This window comes from Dama dama, chromosome 4 (genome assembly GCF_033118175.1).
Source record: "Dama dama isolate Ldn47 chromosome 4, ASM3311817v1, whole genome shotgun sequence".
Classification (NCBI taxonomy): Eukaryota; Metazoa; Chordata; class Mammalia; order Artiodactyla; family Cervidae; genus Dama; species Dama dama.
In genome coordinates, this window is record NC_083684.1 from 52,709,094 (window position 1) to 52,734,926 (window position 25,833).

At 52.3% G+C, this 25,833-nt stretch overlaps 1 protein-coding gene across 10 annotated transcripts in view; it reads left to right on the plus strand.

Moving 5' to 3' along the window:
* Positions 1–25,833, plus strand: part of SIPA1L3 (signal induced proliferation associated 1 like 3) — a 252,031-nt gene that overhangs the window by 187,726 nt on the left and 38,472 nt on the right. For 8 of the 10 annotated variants that reach the window (XM_061139187.1, XM_061139184.1, XM_061139183.1 and 5 more), the window contains 5 exons: positions 872–1,123; positions 1,885–2,022; positions 13,073–13,200; positions 18,653–18,771; positions 21,292–21,719. In XM_061139187.1, the coding sequence (XP_060995170.1) occupies positions 872–1,123; positions 1,885–2,022; positions 13,073–13,200; positions 18,653–18,771; positions 21,292–21,719 (1,065 nt within the window). The remainder of the gene's footprint in view (positions 1–871; positions 1,124–1,884; positions 2,023–13,072; positions 13,201–18,652; positions 18,772–21,291; positions 21,720–25,833) is intronic. The other 2 variants (XM_061139190.1, XM_061139191.1) reach the window with 2 other exon arrangements.

Sequence of the window (25,833 nt, forward strand, 5' to 3'; positions counted from 1 at the left end):
GTGTGTCTGGCCCAGGTGCCCCATTCCTGGGTCACTTTCTGATGCCTCCTTAGCAGACATGACCTGGGTCCACAGCCACCACGATCACCAGATCTTTTGCCGGGTGACCCTGAAAGTGCCCCGGGCTCCAGGGGGCTCAGGAGAACCCCAGAGGGTTGGCTTAGTGTGGGCCTGACAGCTTCCAGGCCCAGGGCTCCTACCAGCTTGGCTCCCACAGCTGCTAGGAGATGGGTTTTGCGAGCACGGCCCCCTGCTCGGGCTCAGAGCCCCCTCCCACGCTGTACTGCAGCGGAGGTGGAGGACTCCAGCCCAGCCCGCAGAGCCCCCCGCCCTGAGCCGGGAACATTGCAGCGTGTGTGCCAGCCTGGTCTAGGGGGAGTCACAGGCCGTTCTGCATCTATTTCAAGGTTCTGGATTTTTCGTGGCTTTTTTTTTTTTTTTTCCCCTAACCACCCTGCAAAGTAGGTCACCTGCTCCTCTTCCAGCTGCCTTTGAGCTTCTTTGGAACAAGGCAGATACTGTCCTTTGATGCCGAGGGCATCCGCCTTTCTGGCCCTAAGTACTGCCAAGGGAGGGCGGGGGGGCCGAGCCAGCCTGAGGAGGACACTGGTCAGCTGGAGGCCTAGGTCAGGTGAAGGGAGAGAGGAAGAGGAGGGGACGGGGAGATGGACTAGAGTGTGCCCAGCAGTCGGGGCCACTGTGCTGGACCCTGTCTGGGTTGAGGACACAGAGCTGCTCCATTTCAGACCAGTTTGAAGGGTCCCCACTCGGCCTTTAAAATAGAAGACTGTTCAGATCTGGGCTGCAAAGCTGCAGCGCTACGCGCTGGTGGGCCAGGACCTTTTCCGAGTAACGATGTTTTCCTTCCCAGGGGGTGGCCAGAAACATATGATATGAATACCTCGGAGCCCAAGACCGAGCCAGAGGGCCTGGCCCCGGGGGGCAGGCCCCCCTACCGCAGCAATGCTCCCTGGCAGTGGAGTGGGCCCGCGTCCCACAACTCTCTCCCGGCCTCCAAGTGGGCCGCCCCCGCCACCCCCGGACACGCCCAGTCCCTGAGCCGGCCCCCGAAGCAGACCCCCATGGTCCCCTTCCGGGAGTCCCAGCCCCTGCACAGCAAGAGGTAAGGACACCCCCACCCCCAACCCCATCCAGGGGTGCCAGCCCAGCCCCCACCTCCCTCCTGTCCGCTGCCGCCCTCTGCCTTTTTCTGTCTCCTCCCCCTGTTGTCCAGTCTCCTCCTCTCCCTTACCTTCTCATTCTCGTGCCCCTCCCTTCCTCCTTGCCTTAAACTTGCCTTATGAGCCTCTGGAGAGTGGACACAGCTGGGGCGCTCAGCGCCTGCAGTTGGAAATCCACCCCACCATGTGTGTTTAAAACCATATATTTGTTTAAAAGGTCAAGGGACTGATAAGCACAAAATTTAGGAGAGTGATTACTTCTGGGGGAGACAGGGAAGTGGGGCGCGGAGGAGCCCACCCATGGGTACTCATGGCCCCTGTTCTAGCTCTCCGGTCGGGTGGTAACTTCAGGCAGTTTCTTTTATTATGATGGCATGTACCTTACAGATAAGTGCTTTTGAATATATTATATATTAAAAAAAAATAAAAATTTCTAAGAAATGAGAGAATACAACTTGCAGAGGAGAGTCTTGTCCCAGGCATGGATGGCCCGTCCAGCCTCTGTCAGGCTGCAGATGCTGAGGGGTGGGCTCAGTTGTGGTGGGAAGGAGGGAAGGGGTGTCCTGGCCTCCCCAGCCCTTCGCTCAGCAGCCCTGCCTCCATCCCCTCAGAGGATGGCAGGTGCAGACCATGGGTGTGGCTGGGCCGCAGGACTGGGTCTTGCTCACACCCACCCATTTCCTCTTTCCTGTCTCTGTTCCAGGCCCGTCAGCTTCCCTGAAACCCCTTACACAGCGTCACCAGCAGGGGTCGACAAAGTCCCTCCCTACCGACAGCCTTCTGGGAGCTTCTCCACCCCCGGCTCAGCCACCTACGCGAGATACAAGCCATCCCCAGAAAGGTCAGACTCTCTTCTCTCTTTCCCGTTAAGGAATCTGATGAAAGCCAGCATCCTTCTTCCTCGGGAGATGCACTTACCTGACATACAGGTTGATTTGCCATTTTATGGGGCTCCTGGATTCCCCAGGGTCCTCAGAGGCCCGCTGGGATGGAGGGTTGTGTGTGTTAGGATGTGGGGCCAAGCCAGCCTGGCCAGGACGCGCCCTGCCGGTCATCGCAGCAGCATTTAAGTTGCCATTTTTCTCAGTGCCTGAATCACTTGTCTGAGCACGCCCCTTGCAGCACAGCTGGTATCTGCCTCCAGCCCGTGCTCCCCCCACACCAGGCCCCCAGCATTACCCAGTTTTCAGGGCCAGTCAGGCTTCAGTCCTGTCCCCTTCCCCAGTCTGGCAGCCAAGGGGATCTTCCCAACTCCTGCCTGGCTCCCTGTGCCCTTGGAATAAACCCAGTTTATCTAGGTTACTCTCCAGCGGCCTTCCACTCCAGTGCCCTGGAACCTTCCTTCTCCCGTGGGGTGCCTGTCTGAGGAGTGGCCACACCAGTCCCCTGTCCTCGGGCCAGAGCCGTGCACCTCATCCTGGATGCCTCCCCTCCCCCTTCCCTCTGCTGCGGCCCATCCCTTCAACCTCTTGAGCATCTCTGCCCCCGCCCCCTCCTCCTTTCCCCAGTGCGCTGCCCTGGCCACCTCCCCGAGCCCCCAGCCTGCGTGCCACCTCCTCTAGTCCACCCCCCATTCAGTAGCCAGGGGGTCTCTGGCCACGTGTATCCCCTGCTCCACACCCCACCCCCATGTGTCCCAGAGCTCTCGTGACACAGCCTCCACGCTGCAGGGTGGCCACGGGGCCCCTCCCCTGCCTCTCCAGCTTCGTGCAGTGCCCTGCACATCAGCCTCCCCAGCCCCTTCTCCCATCCAAGTACTAGCCAGGCCCATCCCTGCTTAGCTTCCGACATCAGACAAGGTGGGGCGAGTTCAGGGCGGTATGGCCGTAGACCCCAGCCACTTCTGATCTCCTAGGCAGGCTGTGTGCTTTTCAGATTCCTCCCTGTGTTCTCCCCTCCACCCGGAAGTTCTTCACGATCTTCACCCCCACAGGCTCCCCAGACCCCACTCTTCCAGCATGAGTGCTGACGCTCCTCCAGGAAGCCTTCCCTGCACCCCTACCTCCCCCACAGTGACATGCTGCCCCCGTGCCCTTCACTTCCGTCTGTCTTTTCCTGACACCGGCCTTGAGTCCTCTCCATCCTGTTAGCCCAGGGAAGTGTGTGTGCATGCATATTCATGCATGTGTGCATGAACAGGCTTGCTGCTCTCCAATGTATAACACTTTTCTTCTTAGGAACACCATCACACAGCTCAGGGGCTGGTAGATCCTTGGTATATATTTGATGAAAGGATGGAGTAAGTGAGTTAGTTTAAATAGCATGCCTCAGAGTCACCCAGAGGGAGGACTTGTTAAAATACCGATGACTGGGCCTCACCCTTGAGTTTCCAGCTTGGTAGGACCAGGGTAGGACATGCGATTCCAAGGCTGCCAGCCCAGGGAACACACTTGGAGAGCTACCACACTAAACCACTGCTTGATTCTAAGCCTCTGTTGTAAAATTGGGGGAAACATACTCTTTCATCTTCTGGTAGCCACCATTCAGCTCTCAACTGCAGTGGGTCCCAAGAGCCCTCTGTGTTGCGGGTGTCAGGAGAAATATTTGAGATACTTACCCCAGGGGTTCCTGTTACCAGCACCTGCTATGGTGAGAGAAGGTCTCGGAAGGGATGCACACTCTGCCAAGAGCTCTGATAGACTCAGGCCTTGAAGGAGGGAGCCCAGCCCAACCCCAGGTCTAGGCTGGCTGCCCAGAGCAGGTGGTATCTGAACAGGACTTTGAGAGATGAATAGGAGTTTGCCGCAGAGAAGAGGGAGAAAGTCATTCCAGACAGAGCAGAGGCCACAGACATCAGTAAGCAGAACGGTGTGGAATGTAGGAGGAATGGAGAGGAGTCTGAGGTGTGGGGGCACCTGGGTGGCAACAGTCGCTGAGGCTAGAAGTGGCAGTTGGCATGGAGCCATCAGCCTAGAATAGAGGTGGTGGGGATGATGCTATTGGTAATTCCAAGGAGCTTTTTTTTCCCCCAAAGTCCTGGTTGTCCCCCCTCCTATCTTATTGCTTTTAAACTATTTGAATAATTTTAGATTCACAAGAAGTTTAAAAGAAAAGTATAGAGCCCTCCTTGAATCCTTCACCCAGCCTCTCCAAATGTTAACATCTTGCATAACTGATACAATATCAAATCAGTTGACATTGGTACAATCAACAGTGCTTATTCAGAATACACCAATTACCTGTGTGTGTGTAGCTGTGTGGAGTTTTGTCCACAGTTAAGACTCAACTGTGCCATCACCATGAAACTCCTTCTGGCTACCCCTTTATAGCCACACTCATCCCCTCCCCCATCCCTCTGGCAACCAGTAATCTTTTCTGGGTCTCTTACTTCATGAATGCTATATAAAAGGAATCACACAGTATGTGCCCTTTTGAGATTGTTTTTCTCTCAGTTGAGAGTCATCCACATTTTTGCCTATATCTGTAGTCAAATCCTTATTATTGCCAAGTTGTATTTGGTGGTGTGGTACCATTGATGAATATTCAGGTACTTTCTGGGTTTGGACTGTGCAAATATTCATGCTCTGAACATGCGTGAAAATAAGTTTTCATTTCTCTGCAATAAATGCCCAAGAATGCAGTTGCTTGCCAAAATATAGAAACAACCTAAATGTCTGTTGACAGATGAATGGATAAAGGAAATGTGGTGCAGTATACACAATGGAATATTATTCAACCATAAAAAGAGGAAATCCTGCCATTTGCAATAACGTGGATGAACCTTAAAGGCATTACGTTCAGTGAAATAAATCAGAAAGACAAATACTGTGCAGTTATCACATGTGGAATGAAAAAAAGTCAAACTCAAAGAAACGGAGTAGATAGAATGGTAGTTACTTGGGGGTGGGGGCAATGGGACAGTGTTGGTCAAAGGGCACAAACTTTGAGTTATAAGATGAATAAGTTCTGAGGATTTCACGTGTCGCATGGTGGCTGTAGTTAATTCTGTACTGTACAGTTAAGATCTGCTAAGTCGGTAGATCTTAAACATTCTCACCCCCAAAAAAGATAACTATTTGAGATGTTAGATGTGGTGACTGTGGTAATCATTTTACAGTGTATACATATATTAAATCATTACATTGTACAACTTTAAGTATATTATGATTTTATTTGTCACTTACACCTCAGTAAACCTGGGGGAGTGTGGGGAGATGTTTCTCCAAGTGCTCCTTACTCAACAAGTTGAGAGCATTATTATTTCAGTGAAAGGGTGTGCTGACCATTCTGTATTGTGTGTAGAAAAGTGTTTAGGAAAGAAAAGAAAAGAATACAATTGCATAATGTGTGGTATGTCCGTTTTTTAGTTTTAAAAAGAACTGCCAAACTATTTTCCAGAGTGGTTGTACCATTGTATGTTCCCACTAGCAAGCTGTGAGTCATCCGGTTTCTCCCTGTCCTCATCACTATCTGGTGTCATCGCCACTTTTCACTTTAGCTATTCTCATAGGTGTGTGATGATAGCTCATTGTGGTTTTAATTTGCATTTCTCCAATGGCTAATGATGTTGAACATCTTTTGTGTTTCAGTGTTTGTATATACTAGACATAAGTCCTTTGTCAGCTCTGCGGTTTGAAATACTTCCTCCCACCAGTCATTAGTTTGTCTTTTCATCTTGTTAACAGAGTCTTTCACAAAACAAAAGTTTTTAATTTTGGTGAGATGCAAATTAGAATTGTTTTCCCTTTATGGATCCTGCTTTTGGTGTTAAATCTTAGAACTCTCCTAGTCCTGAGTCCTAAAGACTTTTTTTCCCTAGAAGTTTTTCCTTTTTTTTTTTTTTTTTTTTTTTTAGCTGCACTACTTGCAGTAATCTTCACCACTGACCCACCAGGGAATTCCCCTCCTAAGAAATTTTTATTGTTTTATATTTTGCATTTAAGTCCATGGTTGACTTTGAGTTAATCTTTTAAAGCTAGTTTTTTCATAAGGTGAAAGGTTTAGGTTAAGATTCCTTTTTTTGCCTGCCAGTGTCCAGCAGCATTTATTGAAAAGGCTCCTTCTCCTCCACTGTCCTGCTTTGCTCCTTAAAGCAAAAGCTCATTGGAAGGGGAAATCAACTGGGCATATTTGTGAGGGTCTATTTCTGTGTTCTCTGGACTGTCCCATTGAGCTATATACATGATCTCAGTGAGTTGTTTCTATCAATTCCATGAGGTGGGTAGCATGTCCCATGTTACAGAGGGAGAGGGAAAACTGAGGCTCAACAAAGTGGATCCACTTGGGCAGGATCACTTTTCCAGGAACCTGGGCCTGTGTGATTCTGAGGGACCAACTCTGACCAAGAGCTCTCCTCCTGCCTGTCCACAGGAATGGTCCCTGCAGGAGTCCCCTCCCCCGCAGTGACACTTGGTGGCTGTGATTCTGTGTTTCAGGCTCTCTGGCATTGGCAAGTGGAGAACTCTCACTTTCCCCTCAGATTCCAGCTCCTCCCAGCCCACCCCTCTCTCCCCAGGGCTCCCTGATGCTGCTCTCTGTGGCACTGGCCTCAGTATTTTTCATCTCTGACAGCCAGCCAGGTTCCAAGTCCTGCCAAACATTCCTCCCATGCCTCAGCCCCTGAACCCCCCAAGTGTTTCTCGTGGCTGGTCACCAGCCAGCCTTAGGAGGCCCTGGAGCAGGTTGGGCTGCCCCAGTGGCCTTTGGCCTCAGCTCCTTTCCCTGTTTCCTGTCGCACAGTTGACATCCTGGAGCCTGTGGGACCCGAGCCAGGCATTCCAGCCCAGCCACAGACATTTCCCCCTTCCGGACTCCTCTGTCTGCTGCTGTCTTCTCCTGCGGGCCTTGACCTGCCAGATTCATCAGGTTTTCAGGAACTCAGAGACCCTCATAGACTGAACCTGTCCCGTAGCCCGTCTTAGATTTACGGGGAGACAAGAGGACAAGAGGACCTGTACTTTATCAGCCATGTGGTGTGGGCCAGGGCCTTCACCTCTCTGCCCCTAGGTTTGCTCACATGTAAAACGTCTGCCTCGGGGACTTCCCTGGCAGTCCAGTGTCAGGGCTCCACGATTCCACTGAAGGGGGCACAGGTTCAATCCCTACTCTGGGAACTAGGATCCTGCATGCTGCATCAGTTCAGTTCAGTTCAGTCGCTCAGTCGTGTCCGACTCTCTGCGACCCCATGAACCATAGCACCCCAGGCCTCCCTGTCCATCACCAACTCCCGGAGTTCACTCAAACTCCTGCCCATCGAGTCGGTGATGTCATCCAGCCATCTCATCCTCTGTCGTCCCCTTCTCCTCCTGCCCCCAATCCCTCCCAGCATCAGGGTCTTTTCCAATGAGTCAACTCTTTGCATGAGGTGGCCAAAGTACTGGAGTTTCAACTTCAGCATCAGTCCTTCCAGTGAACGCCCAGGACTGATCTCCTTTAGGATGGACTGATTGGATCTCCTTGCAGTGCAAGGGACTCTCAAGAGTCTTCTCCAACACCACAGTTCAAAAGCATCAATTTTTCGGCGCTCAGCTTTCTTCACAGTCCAACTCTCACATCCATACATGACCACTGGAAAAAATAGCACAGCCCAAAAAAGAAAAAAATTAGCTGTGAAAAAAAACTCTTTAAGACTTCCCTGGTGGCTCAGTGATAAAGAATGCACCTGCCAGTGCAGGAGACATGGGTTTGACCCCCTGGTCCAAGAGGATCCCACAGCAGCAGAGCACCTCGGCCTGTGTGCCACAGCTACTGAGCCTGTGGCTTAGAGCCCGGGAGCCGCAACCACCAAGCTCACATGTCACAACCATGGAAGCCTGCACATTCTAGAGCCTGTGCTCTGCAATGAGAGAAGCCGTTGCAAAGTCTGCCCCTGAGCAGCATTGAGAACATTCAAGGAGGGAAGCTCTCGCGAGCACTCAGAACTCAGCCCACCACACAGGAAGTGCTCCGTGAGGGTCCTGAATGTCACTGCCACGAGCACGGCTATGCCGGCAACTGCAGATGCCATCCTCATCCTCAGGAGTTTGCCACTCTCATGTGCAAGATGAGCAAACGTCCAGACTCAGCCCAGAGCTAGGACAGAATTGTGTGCCCGGCTCAGCACCCTGCAGGGCTGGCCTGGACCCCAGATGTTTGCTTATCAGACTACCTGTCTGGCTTTTTTTTTCCCCTTTGTTTTCCTCTGCTGGTTCCATAGAGTGGTCCTTCAGTTAGGAAGCATTTGACATTTTGCGTTGGGGGGGGGGGGGGGCGGATTGCTACTCTGGGTCTTCATTATGCTGCACAGGTTCTTTGTTGCTGTATGTGGGCTAAGTCATTGCAAGCCACGAGCTTAGTTGCCCCGGGATCTTAGTTCCCGGACCAGGAATAGAAACTGTGTCCCCTGCATTGGCAGGCAGATTGTTATCCACTGGACCACCAGGGAAGTCGAAACATTTGACTTTAGACATAAAACTTAACTCAAGAAAGCATGAGCATTAAGGGAATTTATCATCATCACGTAATAATTCCAGAGGCAGGTGGCTCTTGAGCTAGTCAGTTGTGTAGGTTCTTCCTCAGGGACCTGACTCCACTCATGACCCACAAGGACTGCTGTGGCCCCAGGCAGAACCGGTGCCCCACAGGAGAAGAGGGAAGAGCTGTTCTCTAAGGATGAAGGAACTCAGTCACTTGCCTACCCCTGAACTAAGCCCTGGAGAGGTCATATGGGCCCCCCAGGATTGTCTTATGTGCTTAGTCATTCAGTCGTGTCCAACTCTTTGTGACCCTGTGGACTGTAGCCACACCAGGCTCCTCTGGCTATGGGGATTGTCCAGGCAAGAATACTAGAGTGAGTTGACACCTCCTCCTCCAGAGGATCTTCCCCACCCAGGAACTGAACCCAGGTTTCCCACATTGCAGACAGATTTTTTTTGCCGTTTGAGCCACCAGGGAAGCTCAAACCCTCAGAATTTGCTCAAGTCATGTGGTCGAGGGTTGGCTGCCACGGCAGATCCGGACTGCACCAGCAGGGACTCAGAAGGTGGTGCCTCCTGGAGTGGCAGCCAACAGTGGCTGCCTCGTGTGGCCACCCTTTACCCAGCCATCCTATAATGCTCCCATCCCCAGCTCCACCCATCAGTGTCGGAGACTGACGGAGCACCCTGGAGCCCTGCCCTCAGGACTCCACATCTGTCTTGGTACTTTCCTACGTGGCAGAGTAGGAAGTTCAAAGCAAAGATCCTGGCAGCCCAGGCCTGCATCTGGGGAGTTTTGCCCAGAGCTGTGCATGGTGAGATGCTGGAATGTCCTAGTTTCATCAGCTTGACCAGGATTTGGCAGTGATACAGATGGCCCCAAATGGGACATATTCAGCATCTAAAGAATGGTCAGTGTAGGCCAGTCAGTTTGCACTGGGATGGGAAGAAGGCTCTTTAGTGAAAGAATTACATGGGTGAACAAAATACAGGTTTTCTTGATAGAGGACAGTTAGCTGAGAGATGAAGCTGGAAACATTAGTTCAGCTAAAGGTAGTCCATTGAGGAATTCCCCAGTAATCCAGAGGTTAGGACTCTGTTCTTTCACTGCCAGGGCCTAGGTTCAGTCCCTGATTGGAGAACTAAGATCCCACACCATGCTGGCAGAAACTGTCTGGGAGTCGCATGTGGTGCTTTTATTTTATTGGCCGGAACTGCAAGGGAGTCTGGTAAATGTAGTTTGTTAACCCATCACATTGCTGCCACAGTACAATTTGGATTCTGCTACCATGGTGGAGAAGGAAATGGCAATCCACTCCAGTGCTCTTGCCTGGAAAATCCCATGGACAGAGGAGCCTGGTGGGCTACAGTCCACGTGGTCGCATAGAGTCAGGCACGACTGAGCGACTTTACTTACTTACTTACCATGGTGGAAGCAGAGAATAGACATTGAGGGAAGTGCCTGCAGTGTCTGCCACTCGGACCTCCCTCTTACAAACCTAGCAACTGCCGACCACTTTCCTTTAGCACTCAGGATTTGATTCGGGCATTTTGAGAAAATGGAATAAACCCGTCAACACTTGAGCTTCCAGCAATACTGGAGTCACATTTTACCAGGAGGTTGGCTGGCTGCTAAGTCAGCCAGTAAGGTGAAGACTCCCTATGCTTTTTTGTTTTTTAAATAGAGTATAACTGCTTTATAATGTTGTGTTAGTTTCTGCTGTTCTACAGCTTGCATCAGCCATATGTGTACATTTTACCTCCTCCCTTTTGAGCGTCCCTCACACCCCACCCCCAACTCCACCTCTAGGTCATCACAGAGCACCAGGCTGAGCGCCCTGTGCTATAAGGCAGCTTCCCACTAGCTATCTGTTTTGCGCACAGTAATGTACATATCTCAGTACTGTTCTCTCAATTCGTCCTACCCTCTTCTCCCACCACCCCATGTCCACAAATCCGTTCTCTACATCTGTGTCTCCATTCCTTCCCTGTAAACAGGTGCATCAATATTCTTTGTCTAGATTCCATGTATGTGCATTAATCTATCGTATTGTCTTTCTGTTTCTCACTTCACTCTGTATGACAGACTCTAAATCACTTGCATCACTACAAACAACCCAATTTTGGTTTCTTTCACACACACATATATATACACCACATCTTTATCCATTCACCTGTCTTTTCTTCCTGGAGGCATTAGAGTTCAGGGCCTGGAGAAGTGGGGATAATGTGTTTTCCTGGCAGGTGAGGAAAGATGAAATTTCAGAAAGTCCAACGCACCTCTGCTGCCTGTATATGTGAAAGCCAGGAGCTTAGAGTTGGTCTTTGCAGAGACAGCCCTGGCTTTGAACTGGCAGGGTGACCCCAGAAAAGTCAGTTAACTCTTCTTTTGGATTTTGGGGGAGGGATATCCTCTCAAGTTGCAAGTGCAGGCATAGGAAACAAGTGAGGAATCACAGTATCAGCTTGATTAGTGAAAGCTCAGTGACTCCTCCAAAGTCCAGGGCTCGTGTCCATGGAATACTTCTGGCTGCAAGTAACCAAACGTTGTAGGAATTTGTTATCTCCCAGAAAAGAAGGTTCAGAGGCAGAGCAGTTCTCAGGGAGGTTAATCCAGCACCTTGACAACATTGTCAAGGGCCCAGTGGCTCTTCCTGCCCCCTCTCTTCCACACTCAGCATTGGCCTTGTTCTCAGACTTGTTGGGAGAGGGCGACAGCTGCAAGTGGTGTCATATTTGGACCCTGCAACATCTGGTGAGGAAGAGAAGCCATCTTTCCTTGTCATCTCCCTTTGGAGCAAGAAGACTTTCCCCCACAAGCTCTCAGCAGACTTCCCCTATTTCAGTCAGGTTATGCTGGTTAACAGACACCTGAAAATTGTAGTGACTTAAGTCACTGAAGGGGTTTCCCAGGTGACTCCACGATAAAGAATCTGCCTGCTAACAAGTTTGATCCCTGGGTCAGGAATATCCCCTAGAGAAGGAAATGGCAACCTACTCCAGTATTCTTGCCTGGGAAATCCCATGGACTGAAGAGACTGGCAGGCTACAGTCCATAGGGTTGCAGAATCAGATATGACTGAGCAACTAAATAACAACAAATCAACAAGGGTTTATTTTGCACCCACACTGCAGGTCCACCACTGAGTGGACCTCTTAGGACCCAGGCTCCCTCACAACACACTGATCGTCACACAGCCCCAACCAGCCAGTCTCAAAGGGCTGGAAGAGTGGTCCTGCCGTGTGTTTGTCAGGTGAAGAACCAGAAGTATTTCATGGGAGTCTTAATAACTCAAACCCTCTCACATGTCCTCTGCCTTTCCTGACCAACCCCAGTCAGAGAGACGGTTTCTGCCATGGTGGATTCTGATCTGAGGTGGAATGGATGTGGAGGAGGCGCCCACAGGCTCCGGGTTCACATAGAATGTGGCTGGGACCCCAGGCCACAGAGAACCTTTGCCAGTCCCTCTGTTAAACCTCAGGCCTTGCCTGTGGGTCTGCAGGGCCTGCCTCCAGGAGAATCTCCCTCTAGGAGACAGCTTTGTTATTTCATCCCTCCACAACCCTGCATAGTAGAAAATGTCATTTTTCAGGTGGTAAAACCGCAGCTCAAACTGATGAGCACTTGCCCGGCCAACGTCACGCAGCTAGTGAGGGGTGGAGCTGGGGTTGGGCCCAGACCTGCCTCGTGCTGACTCCTGAGCCTTCACCTTCTCCCCTGCAGCCCCTTCCTCCAGCAAAGAGACAGACAGACTCAGTTCCAGCCCCTCAGCCAGTGGTATCACGTGTCAGTCTCAGGCTATAAGTTCTGGGCACACAGGAACGCATTCAGTCCTACAAGGAAAGACTTACTGCAGTTGCCTCTTGACAGCTTGGGAAACTGTCGGGGCAAGGAAGTGACCGAACCTGGCTGGGCAGGAGGCCGAGGAGAGGTTTGATCCCCCAAGCGGCCCGCTTCCAGGCCTCCTGGACCTACAAATGGCTGCCTTGTTCTGCTCTCTTCCGTCAGAGAGAGAGGGAGCCCAAGACCAGCCTAGGAGTAGGGGCTGCTGACAGCAGCTCACCCTATTTTGTAGCCAAGAAACGGAACACCGGAGGACTTCCCTGGCGGTCCAGTGATTAGGACTCCGTGCTTGCAATGCTGGAGGCGGTTCCTAGTCAGGGATCTAAGATCCTACGTGCCGTGTGGTACAGCCGAAAAAAGAAATGGGAACCTCAAGGAGCCTAGGGTCCAAGTGGCTTCTGCCCCCGCTCTTTCCTTGAAGACCCCGCCTGGCCCCGCGCGCCCTGCCACCACCGGCTCCCTGGCATGCTTCCCGGACAGAGCTCATTCCTGACCTGCAGTTAATAGCACGTCTCCAGGCTTACTCATCCAGCCTCCCAGCCTCAAGGAGCCTCCCGGGTATTTAAAACCCGCAGCGAGCAAGTCTCAGGCTCAGGTGGTTTTTGACACACCAGCCCTTCACCCTGTGCCCGCCTCCTCTTGCTCCACTGCAGGTACACGGCCGCCCCACACCCGCTGCTGTCTTTCGATCCCCACTTCAGCCACGACGGGACATCCAGCGGCGACTCCTCGTCAGGCGGCCTGACCAGCCAGGAGAGCACCATGGAGCGTCAGAAGCCAGGTAGGGGCCCCCACCCGGGGCCAGCCGTGCCCGTGGCCTCACCCTGCCTGACCCGTTACTCAGTGTGATGGGTAAAGCCCCTCCCCCTGTCAGTGATGGATGCAACACAAAAGCAAGCTGTCAGTGCACCATGGAAGCTTAGAGAAGGCACCTGGGAGAATGGTAGGGACCAGTGAGCCGGATCCGTGTCCATCCAGACAGGGCATCAGCAGGCGGGGTCTGCCGTTGCTGTCAATCAGGGGCTGGAGCACAGATGTGCAACACGGAGGTGGGGACTGCCAGGGGACACCTGAAGGTGGTCCTCTGGGGGCGGGGGGCTGAGCCGAACCGGCAGTATCCTGAGACTGCTTATTACAGAAAGCCTCCGATGCTGTTTCTCAATTGTTATGCTGAGACACGAGCCCAAACCCAGAACACCTAGTGTGATAATATAATCACAAAGTGAACACACCCCTGTTCCACACCCAGGGCGAGAGAGACATAGCCAGCCTCCTGGCAGGCCCCAGCCCCTCCCAGTCAGCACCCCCGAAGGCCACCGCGTCCTATTTCTCACAGCCAGGTTTAGTCTTGCCTGGTTTTGAACTTCATGCATATGGAACATAGATTCCCACTGAACACACCGTGTGTGTGTATACATGTGTGTGACTTCTGTTGCTCAGTACTGTGTTGGTGAGGGCCTGCCACATGACTGTTGCAGCGCAGTTCTGAGTAGTATATCCACTGTCTGAATGATCCACAATGTCTTACTCCACTCTAACTTTGAAGGGCATTTGGGTTGGACCAGTTTGGGGTTGCTTAGAACAGTGAGGCCAGGAATATCCTTGTACCTGCCTTTTCTAAAGATGTGCACACGTTTCTGCAGGGAATATATCCAGGAGTGGAATTGCTGGGTTATGCATTTAACTTTCTAAGAGATTGTCACACCACTTCCCACTCCCGCCAGTGACAGTTCTTGCGGCTCCGGTCCTCACCAGCCTTCATGTCAGCCGTCCTGGTGGGCTCACGGTGGTGCCACATTGTGCTTTTCATTTGCATTTTTCTGATGCCTGGTGAAACTAAACATCTCATCCGTTTACTCTCCTGTGTATAAGTATTAGTCATGGCATGTACTCCTTGGATGAATATCTTCAACGTGATGTCTCCTAACAAAGCTGTTAGCCCCTTTGAACTGTGAGAACCAGCAGGTGATAGGTGGGTTCAAAAGAAAGAAAATCAATGAAGAATCAGAGGGTGCTGACTTCGGAGGGGGAGGAGATGGAGATGTCCACGCAGTGGGTGTTTGAGAATATCCAGGCAGTTCTCACGCGGGTTGACCATGTCTGCACATCACTGGCTACTCCCCAGGTGCTGTGGGGCAAGGAGGGGTTGCTGCCCCAGGGTGAGCAGCCTGGAGAATTCCTCAGCACCTCTGCCCCATGGTTCTCTCCCTCTGTATGTGTGTCTCTTTTTCTTTTTAAATTTCCTTCCTCCCTTCCTTCGTCTTTGGCTGCACTGGATCTTCGTTGCTGTGCAGTCTCTCTAGTTGTGGAGAGCGAGGGCCGCTCTTGATTGCCGTGCACAGGCTTCTCATTGCAGTGGCTCCTCTGGCTGCGGAGCCTAGGCTCTAGGCACACAAGCTTCAGCACGTGGGCTTCCGCAGTCCATGGTTCTGTTAAACCAGGGACAACGGTTGGACTTCAGCCAAGCAGGTTGCCCCCTCCCTGACCACACTCTCCCCATGTCCGCTGCCTCCGGGGCCTGCAGAGCTCGCTCCTCTGCTCAGCACGCTTGATCCCACCCGCAGGTCTGTGATCTCTGCTCCCACAGAGACAGGTTCGCTTCCTCCTCCCCACCCAGGTGAGAAAAAGAGAAACCCGTTGCTGGGAGATGTCATTACACCAGGGTGTAAGTGGGGAGGAACTTCCCCAGCATTCACTGTTCACTGTGGGCCCCACATAAGGGGGTCACAGAAGCTCTCCGTGGGCCCTCCTTCCTTCTGTCTTCAGTCCCCCACAGCCCTACTCCCCTCTCACCACCTCGAGACCTTGTTGTAGTTGGCCGACATTTCCCTGCATGCTCACAGATCAGGGTGGTCTGTGCTCAGAAGTCACCATGAAGTCCAGGGTGTATTCAGGCCGTGGGGTGGGGGGGTCCGTCGGAGGGCGTGGGCGTGGGGGAGCGCCCAGCCCCGGTCAGGTGACTGCGGTCACAGCAGCACGGTTTCGGGTGCTCCACACTCTGTCCTGTTTAATCATCTCAGGAACACAACAGAGGTGACCACCCCATTTTAGAAACGAGGAAGGTTAGGCCTCGAAAGGGTATCTCTTGTCCGAGGTCCCGGCTGGTGAGTAGCTGCATTGAAGTTTGGACCAGGACCTACTGGTTCTATAATAGAATCCCTCCGTGACCCACGCCTGCTGCAGATACCACCATAGTCCCTCACCCACAGTGTGAGCTGAGTATTAACTGGAAACAAGCACAGTGCCTGGAGAGTGATTTGTGGGGTCTGAGGAGGTCTCTGAACAAATAGCTTTTCAGGAGAGGCTAGAAGAGTGTGAGGGTGACAAGCTGGAAGGAGAACATTCCAGGGAAAGGGAACTGCTGAGCAAAGACCCCCAGGTGGCAAGGGGTCTGGTGTTGGAGAAACAGGAAGGAGGCCAAGGACCTGGAGAAGTGGTGGGAGACGAGGTCAGGGAGGTGGCGGGGACGGCGGGGTGGGGACTTTGTCCTTCACTCAGAACCACGGGGCTCAGCTCTTCTGGGCAGAGGGGGTTGGGATCTGACTCAAGTGTTCACAGAGTCCCTCTGGCTACAGATTCGCATGGGGCGGGGCCAGTGGAGGGGGAGAGATGGGCAGGTTCTGGATACAGTCCTTTGGAGGTAAAGTTAGGATTTCCTGAGGTTCAAGGATGATAACTGGTTTCTGACCTGAGCAGCCAAAAGGACAGAGGAGACAAGAGATGGAGGTTTAGGGGAAGATAAGGAACTGGCTTTGGCCATGTCCAGTAGGGAGTACCCGGTAGATACTCCGTGGAGGTGTGTGGGCAGCTGTTTGTACAAGTCTGGAGTTGTGGGGAGATGTCCTGCCAGAGACAGAAATGTGGGAGCCACGGTGTCCTAGGTGGTAGAGAAGCTAGGTATGACTGCCCCGGGCTTGGCTCTCTGCAGAAATGTCGTCTCCTGGCATTTTCAGCCCTCCTCCCAGCAGACCAGTGCTTCCTGGGCGTCTCAGATGCTTCCAAGGAGGAAAAGCATCTCTGGAGGGTGAAGCAGGTGGACATAGTGGGCAGTGACACCCTCGACTGTGTCCACTCAGGCTGCTCTCTCTGTGTCCCTGAGTGCCCTGCCTGGCCCTCCACGCCCACCTTCCCCAACAGGAACACGGGCCCAGAGCCCCCTGGGGTTGCACCAGGGGCAGCGGTGTGTGTACGGTGGTGAACTCAGGCTCCGATGGGCCTGGTGGGAAGTTCTGAATCAGCTGTATGACCTTGGCGATGACCTCATCTCTCCCAGCCTCAGGTCCTTCTTCTGCAGCGGACACCCTAAGTGTCTTTCCTTGCAAGGTGGTTTTGGGATCCAGTGAGATCACGCCTGTCCAGCCCCAGCACAGGACCCAGCCCATCATTAAGAGAATGACAACTCCAGCTTCCGGAGTGCTTACTCTGCACTGTTGCTGGCGTTGTCGTCGTTGGGGAAGCACAGGCCTGAAGCTCTGTGTGACCTTGGACCAGTTATTTAACCTTTCTGAGTGTTGATGTTCTCCTTCATCTGTTAAACTGGTACTAATATCCACCTCATAATATCACTGGGTGGTTATAGCAAGGTAATACAGGCAGAGCGCTTATAGTAGTACTGGACACAGAACATGTGCTTAATGATAATCATCTTTATGAGTATTTTAACTGCAGCACTGATCAAAAGTGTGAGCTCTGGGGTTAGACCACTGGGGTTTGGGTCCTCTGTTAGCGCATTGTGTGTTTGTAAGTTTGATAGATAGTAATTAGCCCTCCATTTAGATTGTGTGTATGTACGTGTGTTTAAGTTTTCATTTTATATTGGAGTATCGCCAATTAACAGTGTTGTGATAGGGACTTCCCTGGGGGCTCAGTGGTAAAGAATCCTCCTGCCAGTGCAGGAGACACGGGTTCGATCCCTGGTCTGTGAAGATCCCACATGCCGAGAGGTCACTAAAGCCGTGTGGCAAAACTGCTGAAGCCCACACTCTAGAGCCCGTGCTCTGTAAGAGAAGCCACGGCAATGAGAACCCGACGCACCACAACTAGAGAGTAGCCCCTGCTCGCCCCACCTAGATAAAGCCCATGTGCAGCAATGAAGTGCAGCCAAAAATCAATAATTTTTTAAAAAGGAACAGTGATGTGATAGTTTCAGGTGGACAGCAGAGAGCCATATACATGTATCCATTCTTCCCAGAGGTTGTATGTTTTTTTAAGATCTGATGCTCCATTCAGGCACGTTGACCAGCCTTGGGAGTTTAGACTAATTTACACCCATAGCAGCCATCGTGATTTTAAACCTGTTTCACCTTTGAACCAGCCATTTCACTTGGAGAATTCTGTCCCAGACACAATTCCACACTTGCTCAAAGTTGAATGTAGAGAAAAGGCCAGCAAAATGTTAAGAAAAATTGAAAATAACCTGAATATCCATCAGTAGGAAACTGGTTAAATGATGTTCATTCAGTAATGGAAAACTCTGCAGCTCTTAAAAATAAGATAACTTCCAGTTCAGTTATGTGAACGTGTGTCATGAGGATGCACAGCGAAAAGCAAGTGTCAGTATATCTATCTGTAAAGTGAGAGTTAAATTTTCAGACAGTGCTTATTATGATTCTGCTTCCATTTAACCAAAAATGTTGTGCATGGTTAACCAACAAAGGAATGCTACCTTGCATATATAAAGAACCCTGTTGAGGGACCTCCCTGGTAGTCCAGTGGTTAAGACTGCACCACCACTGCAGTGGGGGGCGGGGGTGTGGGGGAGCGGTCCCATCCCTGATCAGGGAACTGAGATCCCGTATGCCATGTGATGTGGCCAATAGAAAAAGAAAAAAGAACCCTGCTCACCAGAAAGTGGTCATTTCCATAGGAAAATTTAGAAAGGATATGGACAAATAATTTATAAAATAGAAAATCCAGGTGGCCAGGAAGGACGAAAATGCACTCAACCTCCTTTGAGGGTTGAGGGTTGTTGTAATAAGGCTTCACCAAGTCAAGCTATGTAAAGCACTAGCGTGGTGCCTGGCACTTAGTAAGTGCTCAGTAAATACTCTGTCCATGAGCGTTGCTAGACCCTAAGACCTGAGTGGATAGGGGTCATGGGCATGTCGTGGTCACAAGCTGAGTAGACAAGCTGGCAGAGGAATGGGACCATCGAAACCACATGTAGCGCCAGATTCTTGAAGTGAATGCCTGAGTCACTGCTAACCACTGGTGTGTCTCCTGTTGCACTGCAGAGCCTTTGTGGCATGTGCCCGCCCAGGCCCGGCTCTCAGCCATGGCTGGAAGCAACGGGAGCAAGCACGCCTCCAGGCAGGACGCAGCAGGCAAAGATTCCCCCAACAGGCATTCCAAGGTGAGTCTGGGCCCCGCCTGCCAACCCTGGGGAGCCAGGGCCGTGGGAGCCAGCTGCCTGGCCCGCCCTGGCTGCTGATAGCTGGACGGCTTCGTAGCTTCACCTGGGCATGCTCCTCCTCTGCCCCCTCCCACTCCAGCAGAGGGGCTAAATGCCTGGTCTGGAGTTAGATCCAGCCAGTGGTGCATCCTGGCTCCAGCCCCTGCCGTCCATGTCATCTTGAGCAAATCTCTCACTCCTTCAAGCCATGATTTCCTCATTCCATCCGCCATGGTTGGTGTCTTCAGCTCAGGCTGCCCTAACTGAAACACCACAGACTGGGTGGCTGATTAAACAGCAGTTACTGATTTCTGCTAGTTCCGGAGGCTGGGAAGTCCAAGGTTAAGGCACAGACAGGTCTACCGTCTAATGAGAACCTGGTTCATGGACAGTCTTCACCTTACCTCATGTGTGAAGGGAGCTCTCTGTGGTCTCCCTTATACGGATATAATACACATATATATGGATTTTATAACCCCCTTCATGAGGACTATATAAACATATATAGGATAAATACGTGAAAACATACAGGAGTTTGTAATCTCATTCATGAGGGCTCCACCCTCATAACCTAATCACTTTCCAAAGGCCCTCCCTCCTAATACCATCCCACTGGAGATGAGAATTCAGTGTACTCATGTTGGGGGACACAGACTGTTCAATCTTTGGCAATAGGTTAACTATTTCCCAGGCGGCTCAGGGGTAAAGAATCCTCCTGCAGGTGCAGGAGACGCAAGTTCGATCCTCGGGTTGGGAAGATCCCCTGGAGGAGGAAATGGCTCCCCACTCAAATATTCTTACCTGGAAAATCCCATGGACAGGAGAGCCTGGCAGGCTGCAGTCCACGGGGTCACAAGAGTAGGACATGACTGAGCGATTAAACAACAAACTACCGTAACAGACAGTCCCCAGGTCCTAATGACCTCACAAAATATAAGTTTATTCCCCTCTAATGTGGCAGTTCAGTGTGGGTGTTCAGTGTAGCAGCTTTTTGCAGGATTCAGGAACCCAGGCTCACTCCCTCTTGTAACTGTTCCTTGGGGTGCCAGAGCCCTCTAATGGGTCCTTGCCTCTTTCTAGCAGGTGAGAGAGAAGGGAGAAGGGACCTTTTTTGACTCAGACCTAGACAAGGCATAAATGACGTCCACCTGTAATGTTACATTGGCCAGGATGCTGTCACAAGGCCACACATCACTGCAAGGGGAGCTGGGGGATGTAGTCCTGTGTGCCCAGGAGGAGACTGAGAGCTTGGCAGTCTCTTCACATCTGTTCATTCAGTGAGTGAGTGATGAGCATGTACCATGGTCCAGGTACTAGGACCCCAGGGATGAAGAGGACAGGTGAGCCCCCGTGCTCACAAAGCTGACATTCCAATGTAGGCAACAATCAGTCAGCAGAGAAACAGATTCATTATATAATGGTGAGAACTGATTCTTACTGAAAAAGAAAAAGTCCAGTTAAGGGAAAAGAGAGTGTCAGGCACAGCTGCTTTAGGATGAGGTGGTCAAAGAAGGCCTTTGAGGGAGTGACCTGTAAACAAAACCTTGAAGTAAGCGGCAGCCCGTGAAAATCATCTGAGGGAAGTGCATTGCACGCAGAGGAAACAGCAAGTGCAAAGGCCCTGAGAGAACAGTGCACCTGGCATGCTCAGAACAGCAAGGAGGTCAGTGTGGCTGGGACGGAGTGATCCAGAGGAAGAAGGAGGTGAAGTTAGAGACTGGAACCCGGAGCCAGATCATACAGGGCCCCAGGGGCCATGGAGAGGACTCTGGCTTTTCCCAAGTGAGAAAGAGGGTTCTGAGCAGGGCACGGACGTGAATGGACATGAGTGTTCACAGCCTGTCTCTGGCTGCATGTAGGGCACAGGCTGGGGGCTAGGGATGAGGGGAGACAGACAGGAGTAGGAAGACGGGAGGAGGCTGCTGCCATGGTCCACTGGGAAGCAGTGGCGGACAGGACCAGGGTGGAGTCTTGAAGGGAGGCAAGCTGGCAGGTTTGGATCTATTTTTGAAGACATGGGCAACAAGATTTACTGTTGGACTAGGTATAGGTATAAGAGCAAAAGCAAGGTTCAGAGTGACTCCACAACTCTTGGGTAAGGACAGCCAAAAGGACGGAGGTGCCCTTAGGAGACAAGGAAGAGGTGAATTCAGGAGGGAGGGCCAGGAGCTCAGTTCCAGACACACTGAGCTTAATGTTGGCAGCGTGTTATGTAGGCAGTGTCATTTATCCCTCTGAGCCACCCCATGGAGCAGGGTTGTTATCAACCCATTTCACAGATGTGGCAACTGAGGCACAGGGAAGTTCAGTCAGTGGCCTGAGGTACCAAGGTCAGTAAGTCAGAGAGCCGGAACTCAAAGCTGTCTGGCTCCAGGGTTCACGCTCAGATGTGAGGCAAACCCCAGTGGGAGGGTAGGTTGCCCCCTACCCCCGCCCCAGCCTGGGGTCTAGGAATAATGACACAGTTCTCCTGCCTTCCAGGGGGAGCCCCAGTACTCCAGTCATTCCAGCAGCAATACCCTCTCCAGCAACGCTTCCAGCAGCCACAGTGATGACCGTTGGTTTGACCCCCTGGACCCCCTGGAGCCGGAGCAAGACCCTCTCTCCAAGGGCGGCTCTAGCGATAGTGGCATCGACACCACCCTCTACACCTCCAGCCCCAGCTGCATGTCCCTGGCCAAAACACCTCGACTGGCCAAGCCGCACAAGCCCCCAGGAAGCATGGGCCTCTGCGGGGGTGGGCGCGAGGCCACCGGGCGGTCTCACCATGCAGACCGGCGGCGGGAGGTCTCGCCCGCCCCGGGCATCACTGGACAGAACAAGGGCTACCGACCGAAGCTGTACTCCTCAGGCTCCAGCACCCCGACGGGCCTGGCCGGGGGCAGCCGCGACCCATCCAGGCAGTCCAGGTAAGGCTCCAAATCTCGCCCGGGTTCTTCAGGGGTCCTGACCACCTTCCACATCCCCCATGGTCCTGATGGTGGAGCTCCCCTCCCCAGAAATATGCTCACAGGTGGGTGTGCTCACACATTAGTGTGCTTACAGATCTGGGATCCCATGGACCATCCCCGGCTACCCATCCACTGGCCTTTAAGGATCTCAGTGGAAGAAGGAAAATCCCTGTCTGTCTGTCTCTGGTCCACTCTGACCCTCAGTCTCTCCTTTTTCTCTTTCCCAAGACCAGTAGTTTTTATGCCTGCTGGGAGTCACACACTCTTTCTATTAGGAGTGCATTTGGCTGAAGGTAATAGAAAACCAGACCCACAGAGGCTTGAACAAATAGAAATCCAGGGAGGGCAGAGCTGGGCTGGTGCAGCCGCAGCTCAGGGAGGGCCTTGAGGCCTGGCACCCTTGTCTTCCTGCTCCGTCGTCGTCCTCGTACTGGCTGTGACTTCCTGGTCTTCAGATGGCTGTGGTGCCCCTGGGAGGCCTGGGGGCAGAGAACGGAGGGAAGACGGCAGCATCCTTGTTGCTCCCTGACTGTGGAAAGAGCGAATGCTTTCCCAGAACCCCTTCCACAGGCAGTGTCACCTGCCCATGTTTGCTGCAAGAAGTCTGGGGAATCTTGGCTTAGCCTTCCAGCCTCCATAGTAAAGGGCAGTGTGGACCCCAGACGGTCTCCACTGGAGGGCTGTCCAACACCCATTCCCCTAACCCACTGGGTGGGGCCTGAGAATGTACATTTGTGCAGGGTTCTGTGTCGGTGCTGACGCTGTTGGTCCCCAGACCGTGCTTTGAGAACCACTGGTAGAGAGGCAGACGGGAACAAGTGAGAACGAAAGGCATTGACTAACCAACAACCTGGAGTCTACACCGCATGGGCGTGCGTGTGTGCTCAGTAGCTTCAGCTGTGTCTGACTCTCTGTGACCCCATGGACTGTAGCTCACCAGGCTCCTCTGTCCATGAGATGCCCCAGGCAAGAATACTGGAGTGGATTGCCATGCCCTCCTCCAGGGGATCTTCCTGACCCAGGGATCCAACCCCTGGCTCTTAAGTCTCCTGCATTGGCAAGCAGGTTCTTTACCAATTAGCACCACCTGGGAAGCCTGAGCACCGCAAACACTTTGAGAATCCAATGGAAGCCACGAAATGCCTCCCGTAACAGTCATTCTGCCGTCATCCGAGGTCTGTGGCCCCTGGCAATGAGTACAGTGCTGCAGCCCCCAGTGTGGACCCCTAAGTGTGGGTCCACCTCCCCAGGTCCACAGTGTGGACGCCTCCCTTCCCTTCCCTGATCGCACCTGAGCAGGGGCCAGGACCGCATTAGGGATCTTCATCTCCCTTGGCTTCCTGACACCTTGGCCAGTCCCCAGACCTGTGCCTCTCTCCACACAGAACACATGTGCCTGGCAGTGGCCTCGGACCTCCTTGACCACAACCCCCAGTGGACCTTGGGTCTTGGTCTGTGTAGAAATGTCTGTTTTTTTTTTAAAGGTGAAGCAGTACTTCACTGGTGGTCCAGTGGTTAAGGCTGCTTCAAATGCAAGGGGCACGGGTTGGACCCCTGGTCAGGGAACTAGATCCCATGGGCCACAAGACATGGCCAAAAGAAAATTTTTTTCATTAAAAAAAATTTTTTTAAAAGGTAGAACAAAAATCTCCCTCGAAGTTCTTAGTGTGATGGTGCAAAGTCCTTTAGTCTAGTCTAGGTCATTCAGAATGGTTGGGTGCTGCTCGCTACCTCCTCAAGGATCGCATGACCTCATAGTGGTTCTCCTTTCACCAAACTCGGGTTCTGCTGCCCGTCACTCGAAAGCCAGTATTTGAGAGACTGGCGTTTCCTGGAAAGAAAAATATACAGTAGTCTGAGGGTGCTGGAGCGTAGAGATTCGAGTATAACCAGATTTTAAGACCAAGAGGCTACTGACACTGACAGATTGGAAACCTCCGTGTTTGGGAGTGCCCGTGTGTCCGTGCTGTCCTTCACCCTGGCCCCAGTGCTCCTGGAGTCGGGAGCCAGGAGAAAGGTGAGTGTGGAGAGGAAGGGTCTCCCGGGGACCTAAGTCTCTGTTACAGTCTGCCTCACTAGACAGATCTCTTTTTTTTCTAATTTATTGATTTACTGACTGTGTCAGGTCTTAGTTGCAGCACACAGTGTCTTTCACTGAGGTCCTCGGGCTGCAGAGTGCTTGAGCTCCCCAGTTGAGGCATATGGGCTCAGTAGTAGTGGCACATGGGCTTAGTTGCTCCGCAACATGTGGGATCTTAGTTCCCAGACCAGGAGTCAAACCCACATCTCCTACATTGCAAGGCAGAATCTTAATCACTGGACTACCAGGGAAGTCCCTAGATAGATAGACCTGAATCATTGGAACTCACGAGATCTTTCGAACAGCTCCTTCATTCATCTACCCATTCATTTCATTCACAAATATCTCTCAGGGACTTGTTTTGTCCCAGGTTCTAGGCGAGAGCTGAGGAGAACGAATAAGCAAATGCAGATGAGACGCCTAGCCCTCCCCTCACCCACCATCCACTGAGGGAGACAGACTAGAATCAGGTCATCACTGAGACATGTCTGAGGGCACCCACCAAGAAGGACTCGCTGCCATGGGGTGCCCAGGTCTCCCCTGCTGGGCACAGGCCTGTAGTAGTAAAGCTGAGTAGCTGAAGGGTTTTGGAATGTGTGCTATAAAAGCAGCAGTGCTGGGGAGTAGACCGTGGCTGAGGCAGGAGGAGTGGGTATAAAATTACCCTGTGTCTGAGAGAAGGATTTGCTGAACCCAGAAATGAAGGGAGTAAAATGGGAGAGGCACCACTTCAAAAGAGGGCCCTGTGGTTGGGAGCTTTAATTTGCATGCAGACAATTGATGCTAATTGCAAATCATTCTTATCTACTCATTAAAGCTGCTTCCTGAAGTTTTCTCCTAGGCAACCAGGCTTTAGTGTGGAACAGCCTTTCCCAAAATGGGGTGCTCAAGGTAATTTGGGTGGTGCGAGGAAGAAAATGTTTTATTTAAAATGGGTATTAGGAAAAGTGTTATCAACTTATCCCCTGATTTTACAGATACTGCCTTGGACAAGTTAAGGAAAATTAAATGAACTGATTTAAAGAAACAAACAGTCGATGAGAGTGTGGACTCCAGAGTCAGCCCACTGGGGCTTGAGCCCCGCCTCTGCCTTGTGTTGGCTGTGTGGCCTTGGACAAATGGCTGAACCTCTCTGGGCCTCAGTTTCCTCATCTGTACAATGGGGGCCCAGTCACTGTCCCTAACTAAGGCCGTGTCAGTGTCCCTAGCTGAGGCCCTGACGCTGTCCCTAAGGTCCTGACACTGTCCCTAACTAAGGACCTGAGCTATTTCTAACTAATGTCCCAAGCTGTCCCTAACTAAAGCTTGACCTTGTCACTAATAGCCTGAAGCTGTCCCTAACCAAGGCCCTGATTCTATCCCTAGCTAAGACCCTGAGTGCGTGCTCAAATGCTAAGTTGTGTCCAGCTCTCTGCAACTCCGTGGACTATGGAGCTCACCAGGCTCTTCTGTCCATGGAATTCTCCAGGCAGGAATACTGGAGTAGCTAGCCATTCCGTTTTTCAGGGGATCTTCCCGACCCAGGGATTGAACCCACGTCTCCTACACTGGCAGGCAGATTCTTTACCACTGAGACACCTGGGAAGTCCAGCTAAGGCCCTGACTGTCCCTGAAGCCCTGAGGCTGTCGCAGACTCCAAGCCTGACTCTGTCCTGACAACCTGAGCATCGGCATCTGTTTAGAGACAGCGCCCTCAGTGATCACAGTCAGGGCGGGAGACAGATCCACCCCCAGTGACGGCCCAGAGTGGTCAGGGCCAGGGTGAGGGGAGCCCTCGGGGTATGGGAGCCCAGAGGAGGGGCCAGACCCAGTGCGAAGGGGAGCTTCCCTGGAGAAAAGAGGCGGAGCTCCTGGGAATGAGGAGGGTGGAGTGTCCCAGACAGTGTGTGTGCGGGTCCCACCGCCCCCCACTGGCCCTCCCACCGTCTTCCCAGAGGGTCCCTGAGCACCTGTGCTCGAGAGGCCCACATGTGCCTCTGACTGCCGCTGGCC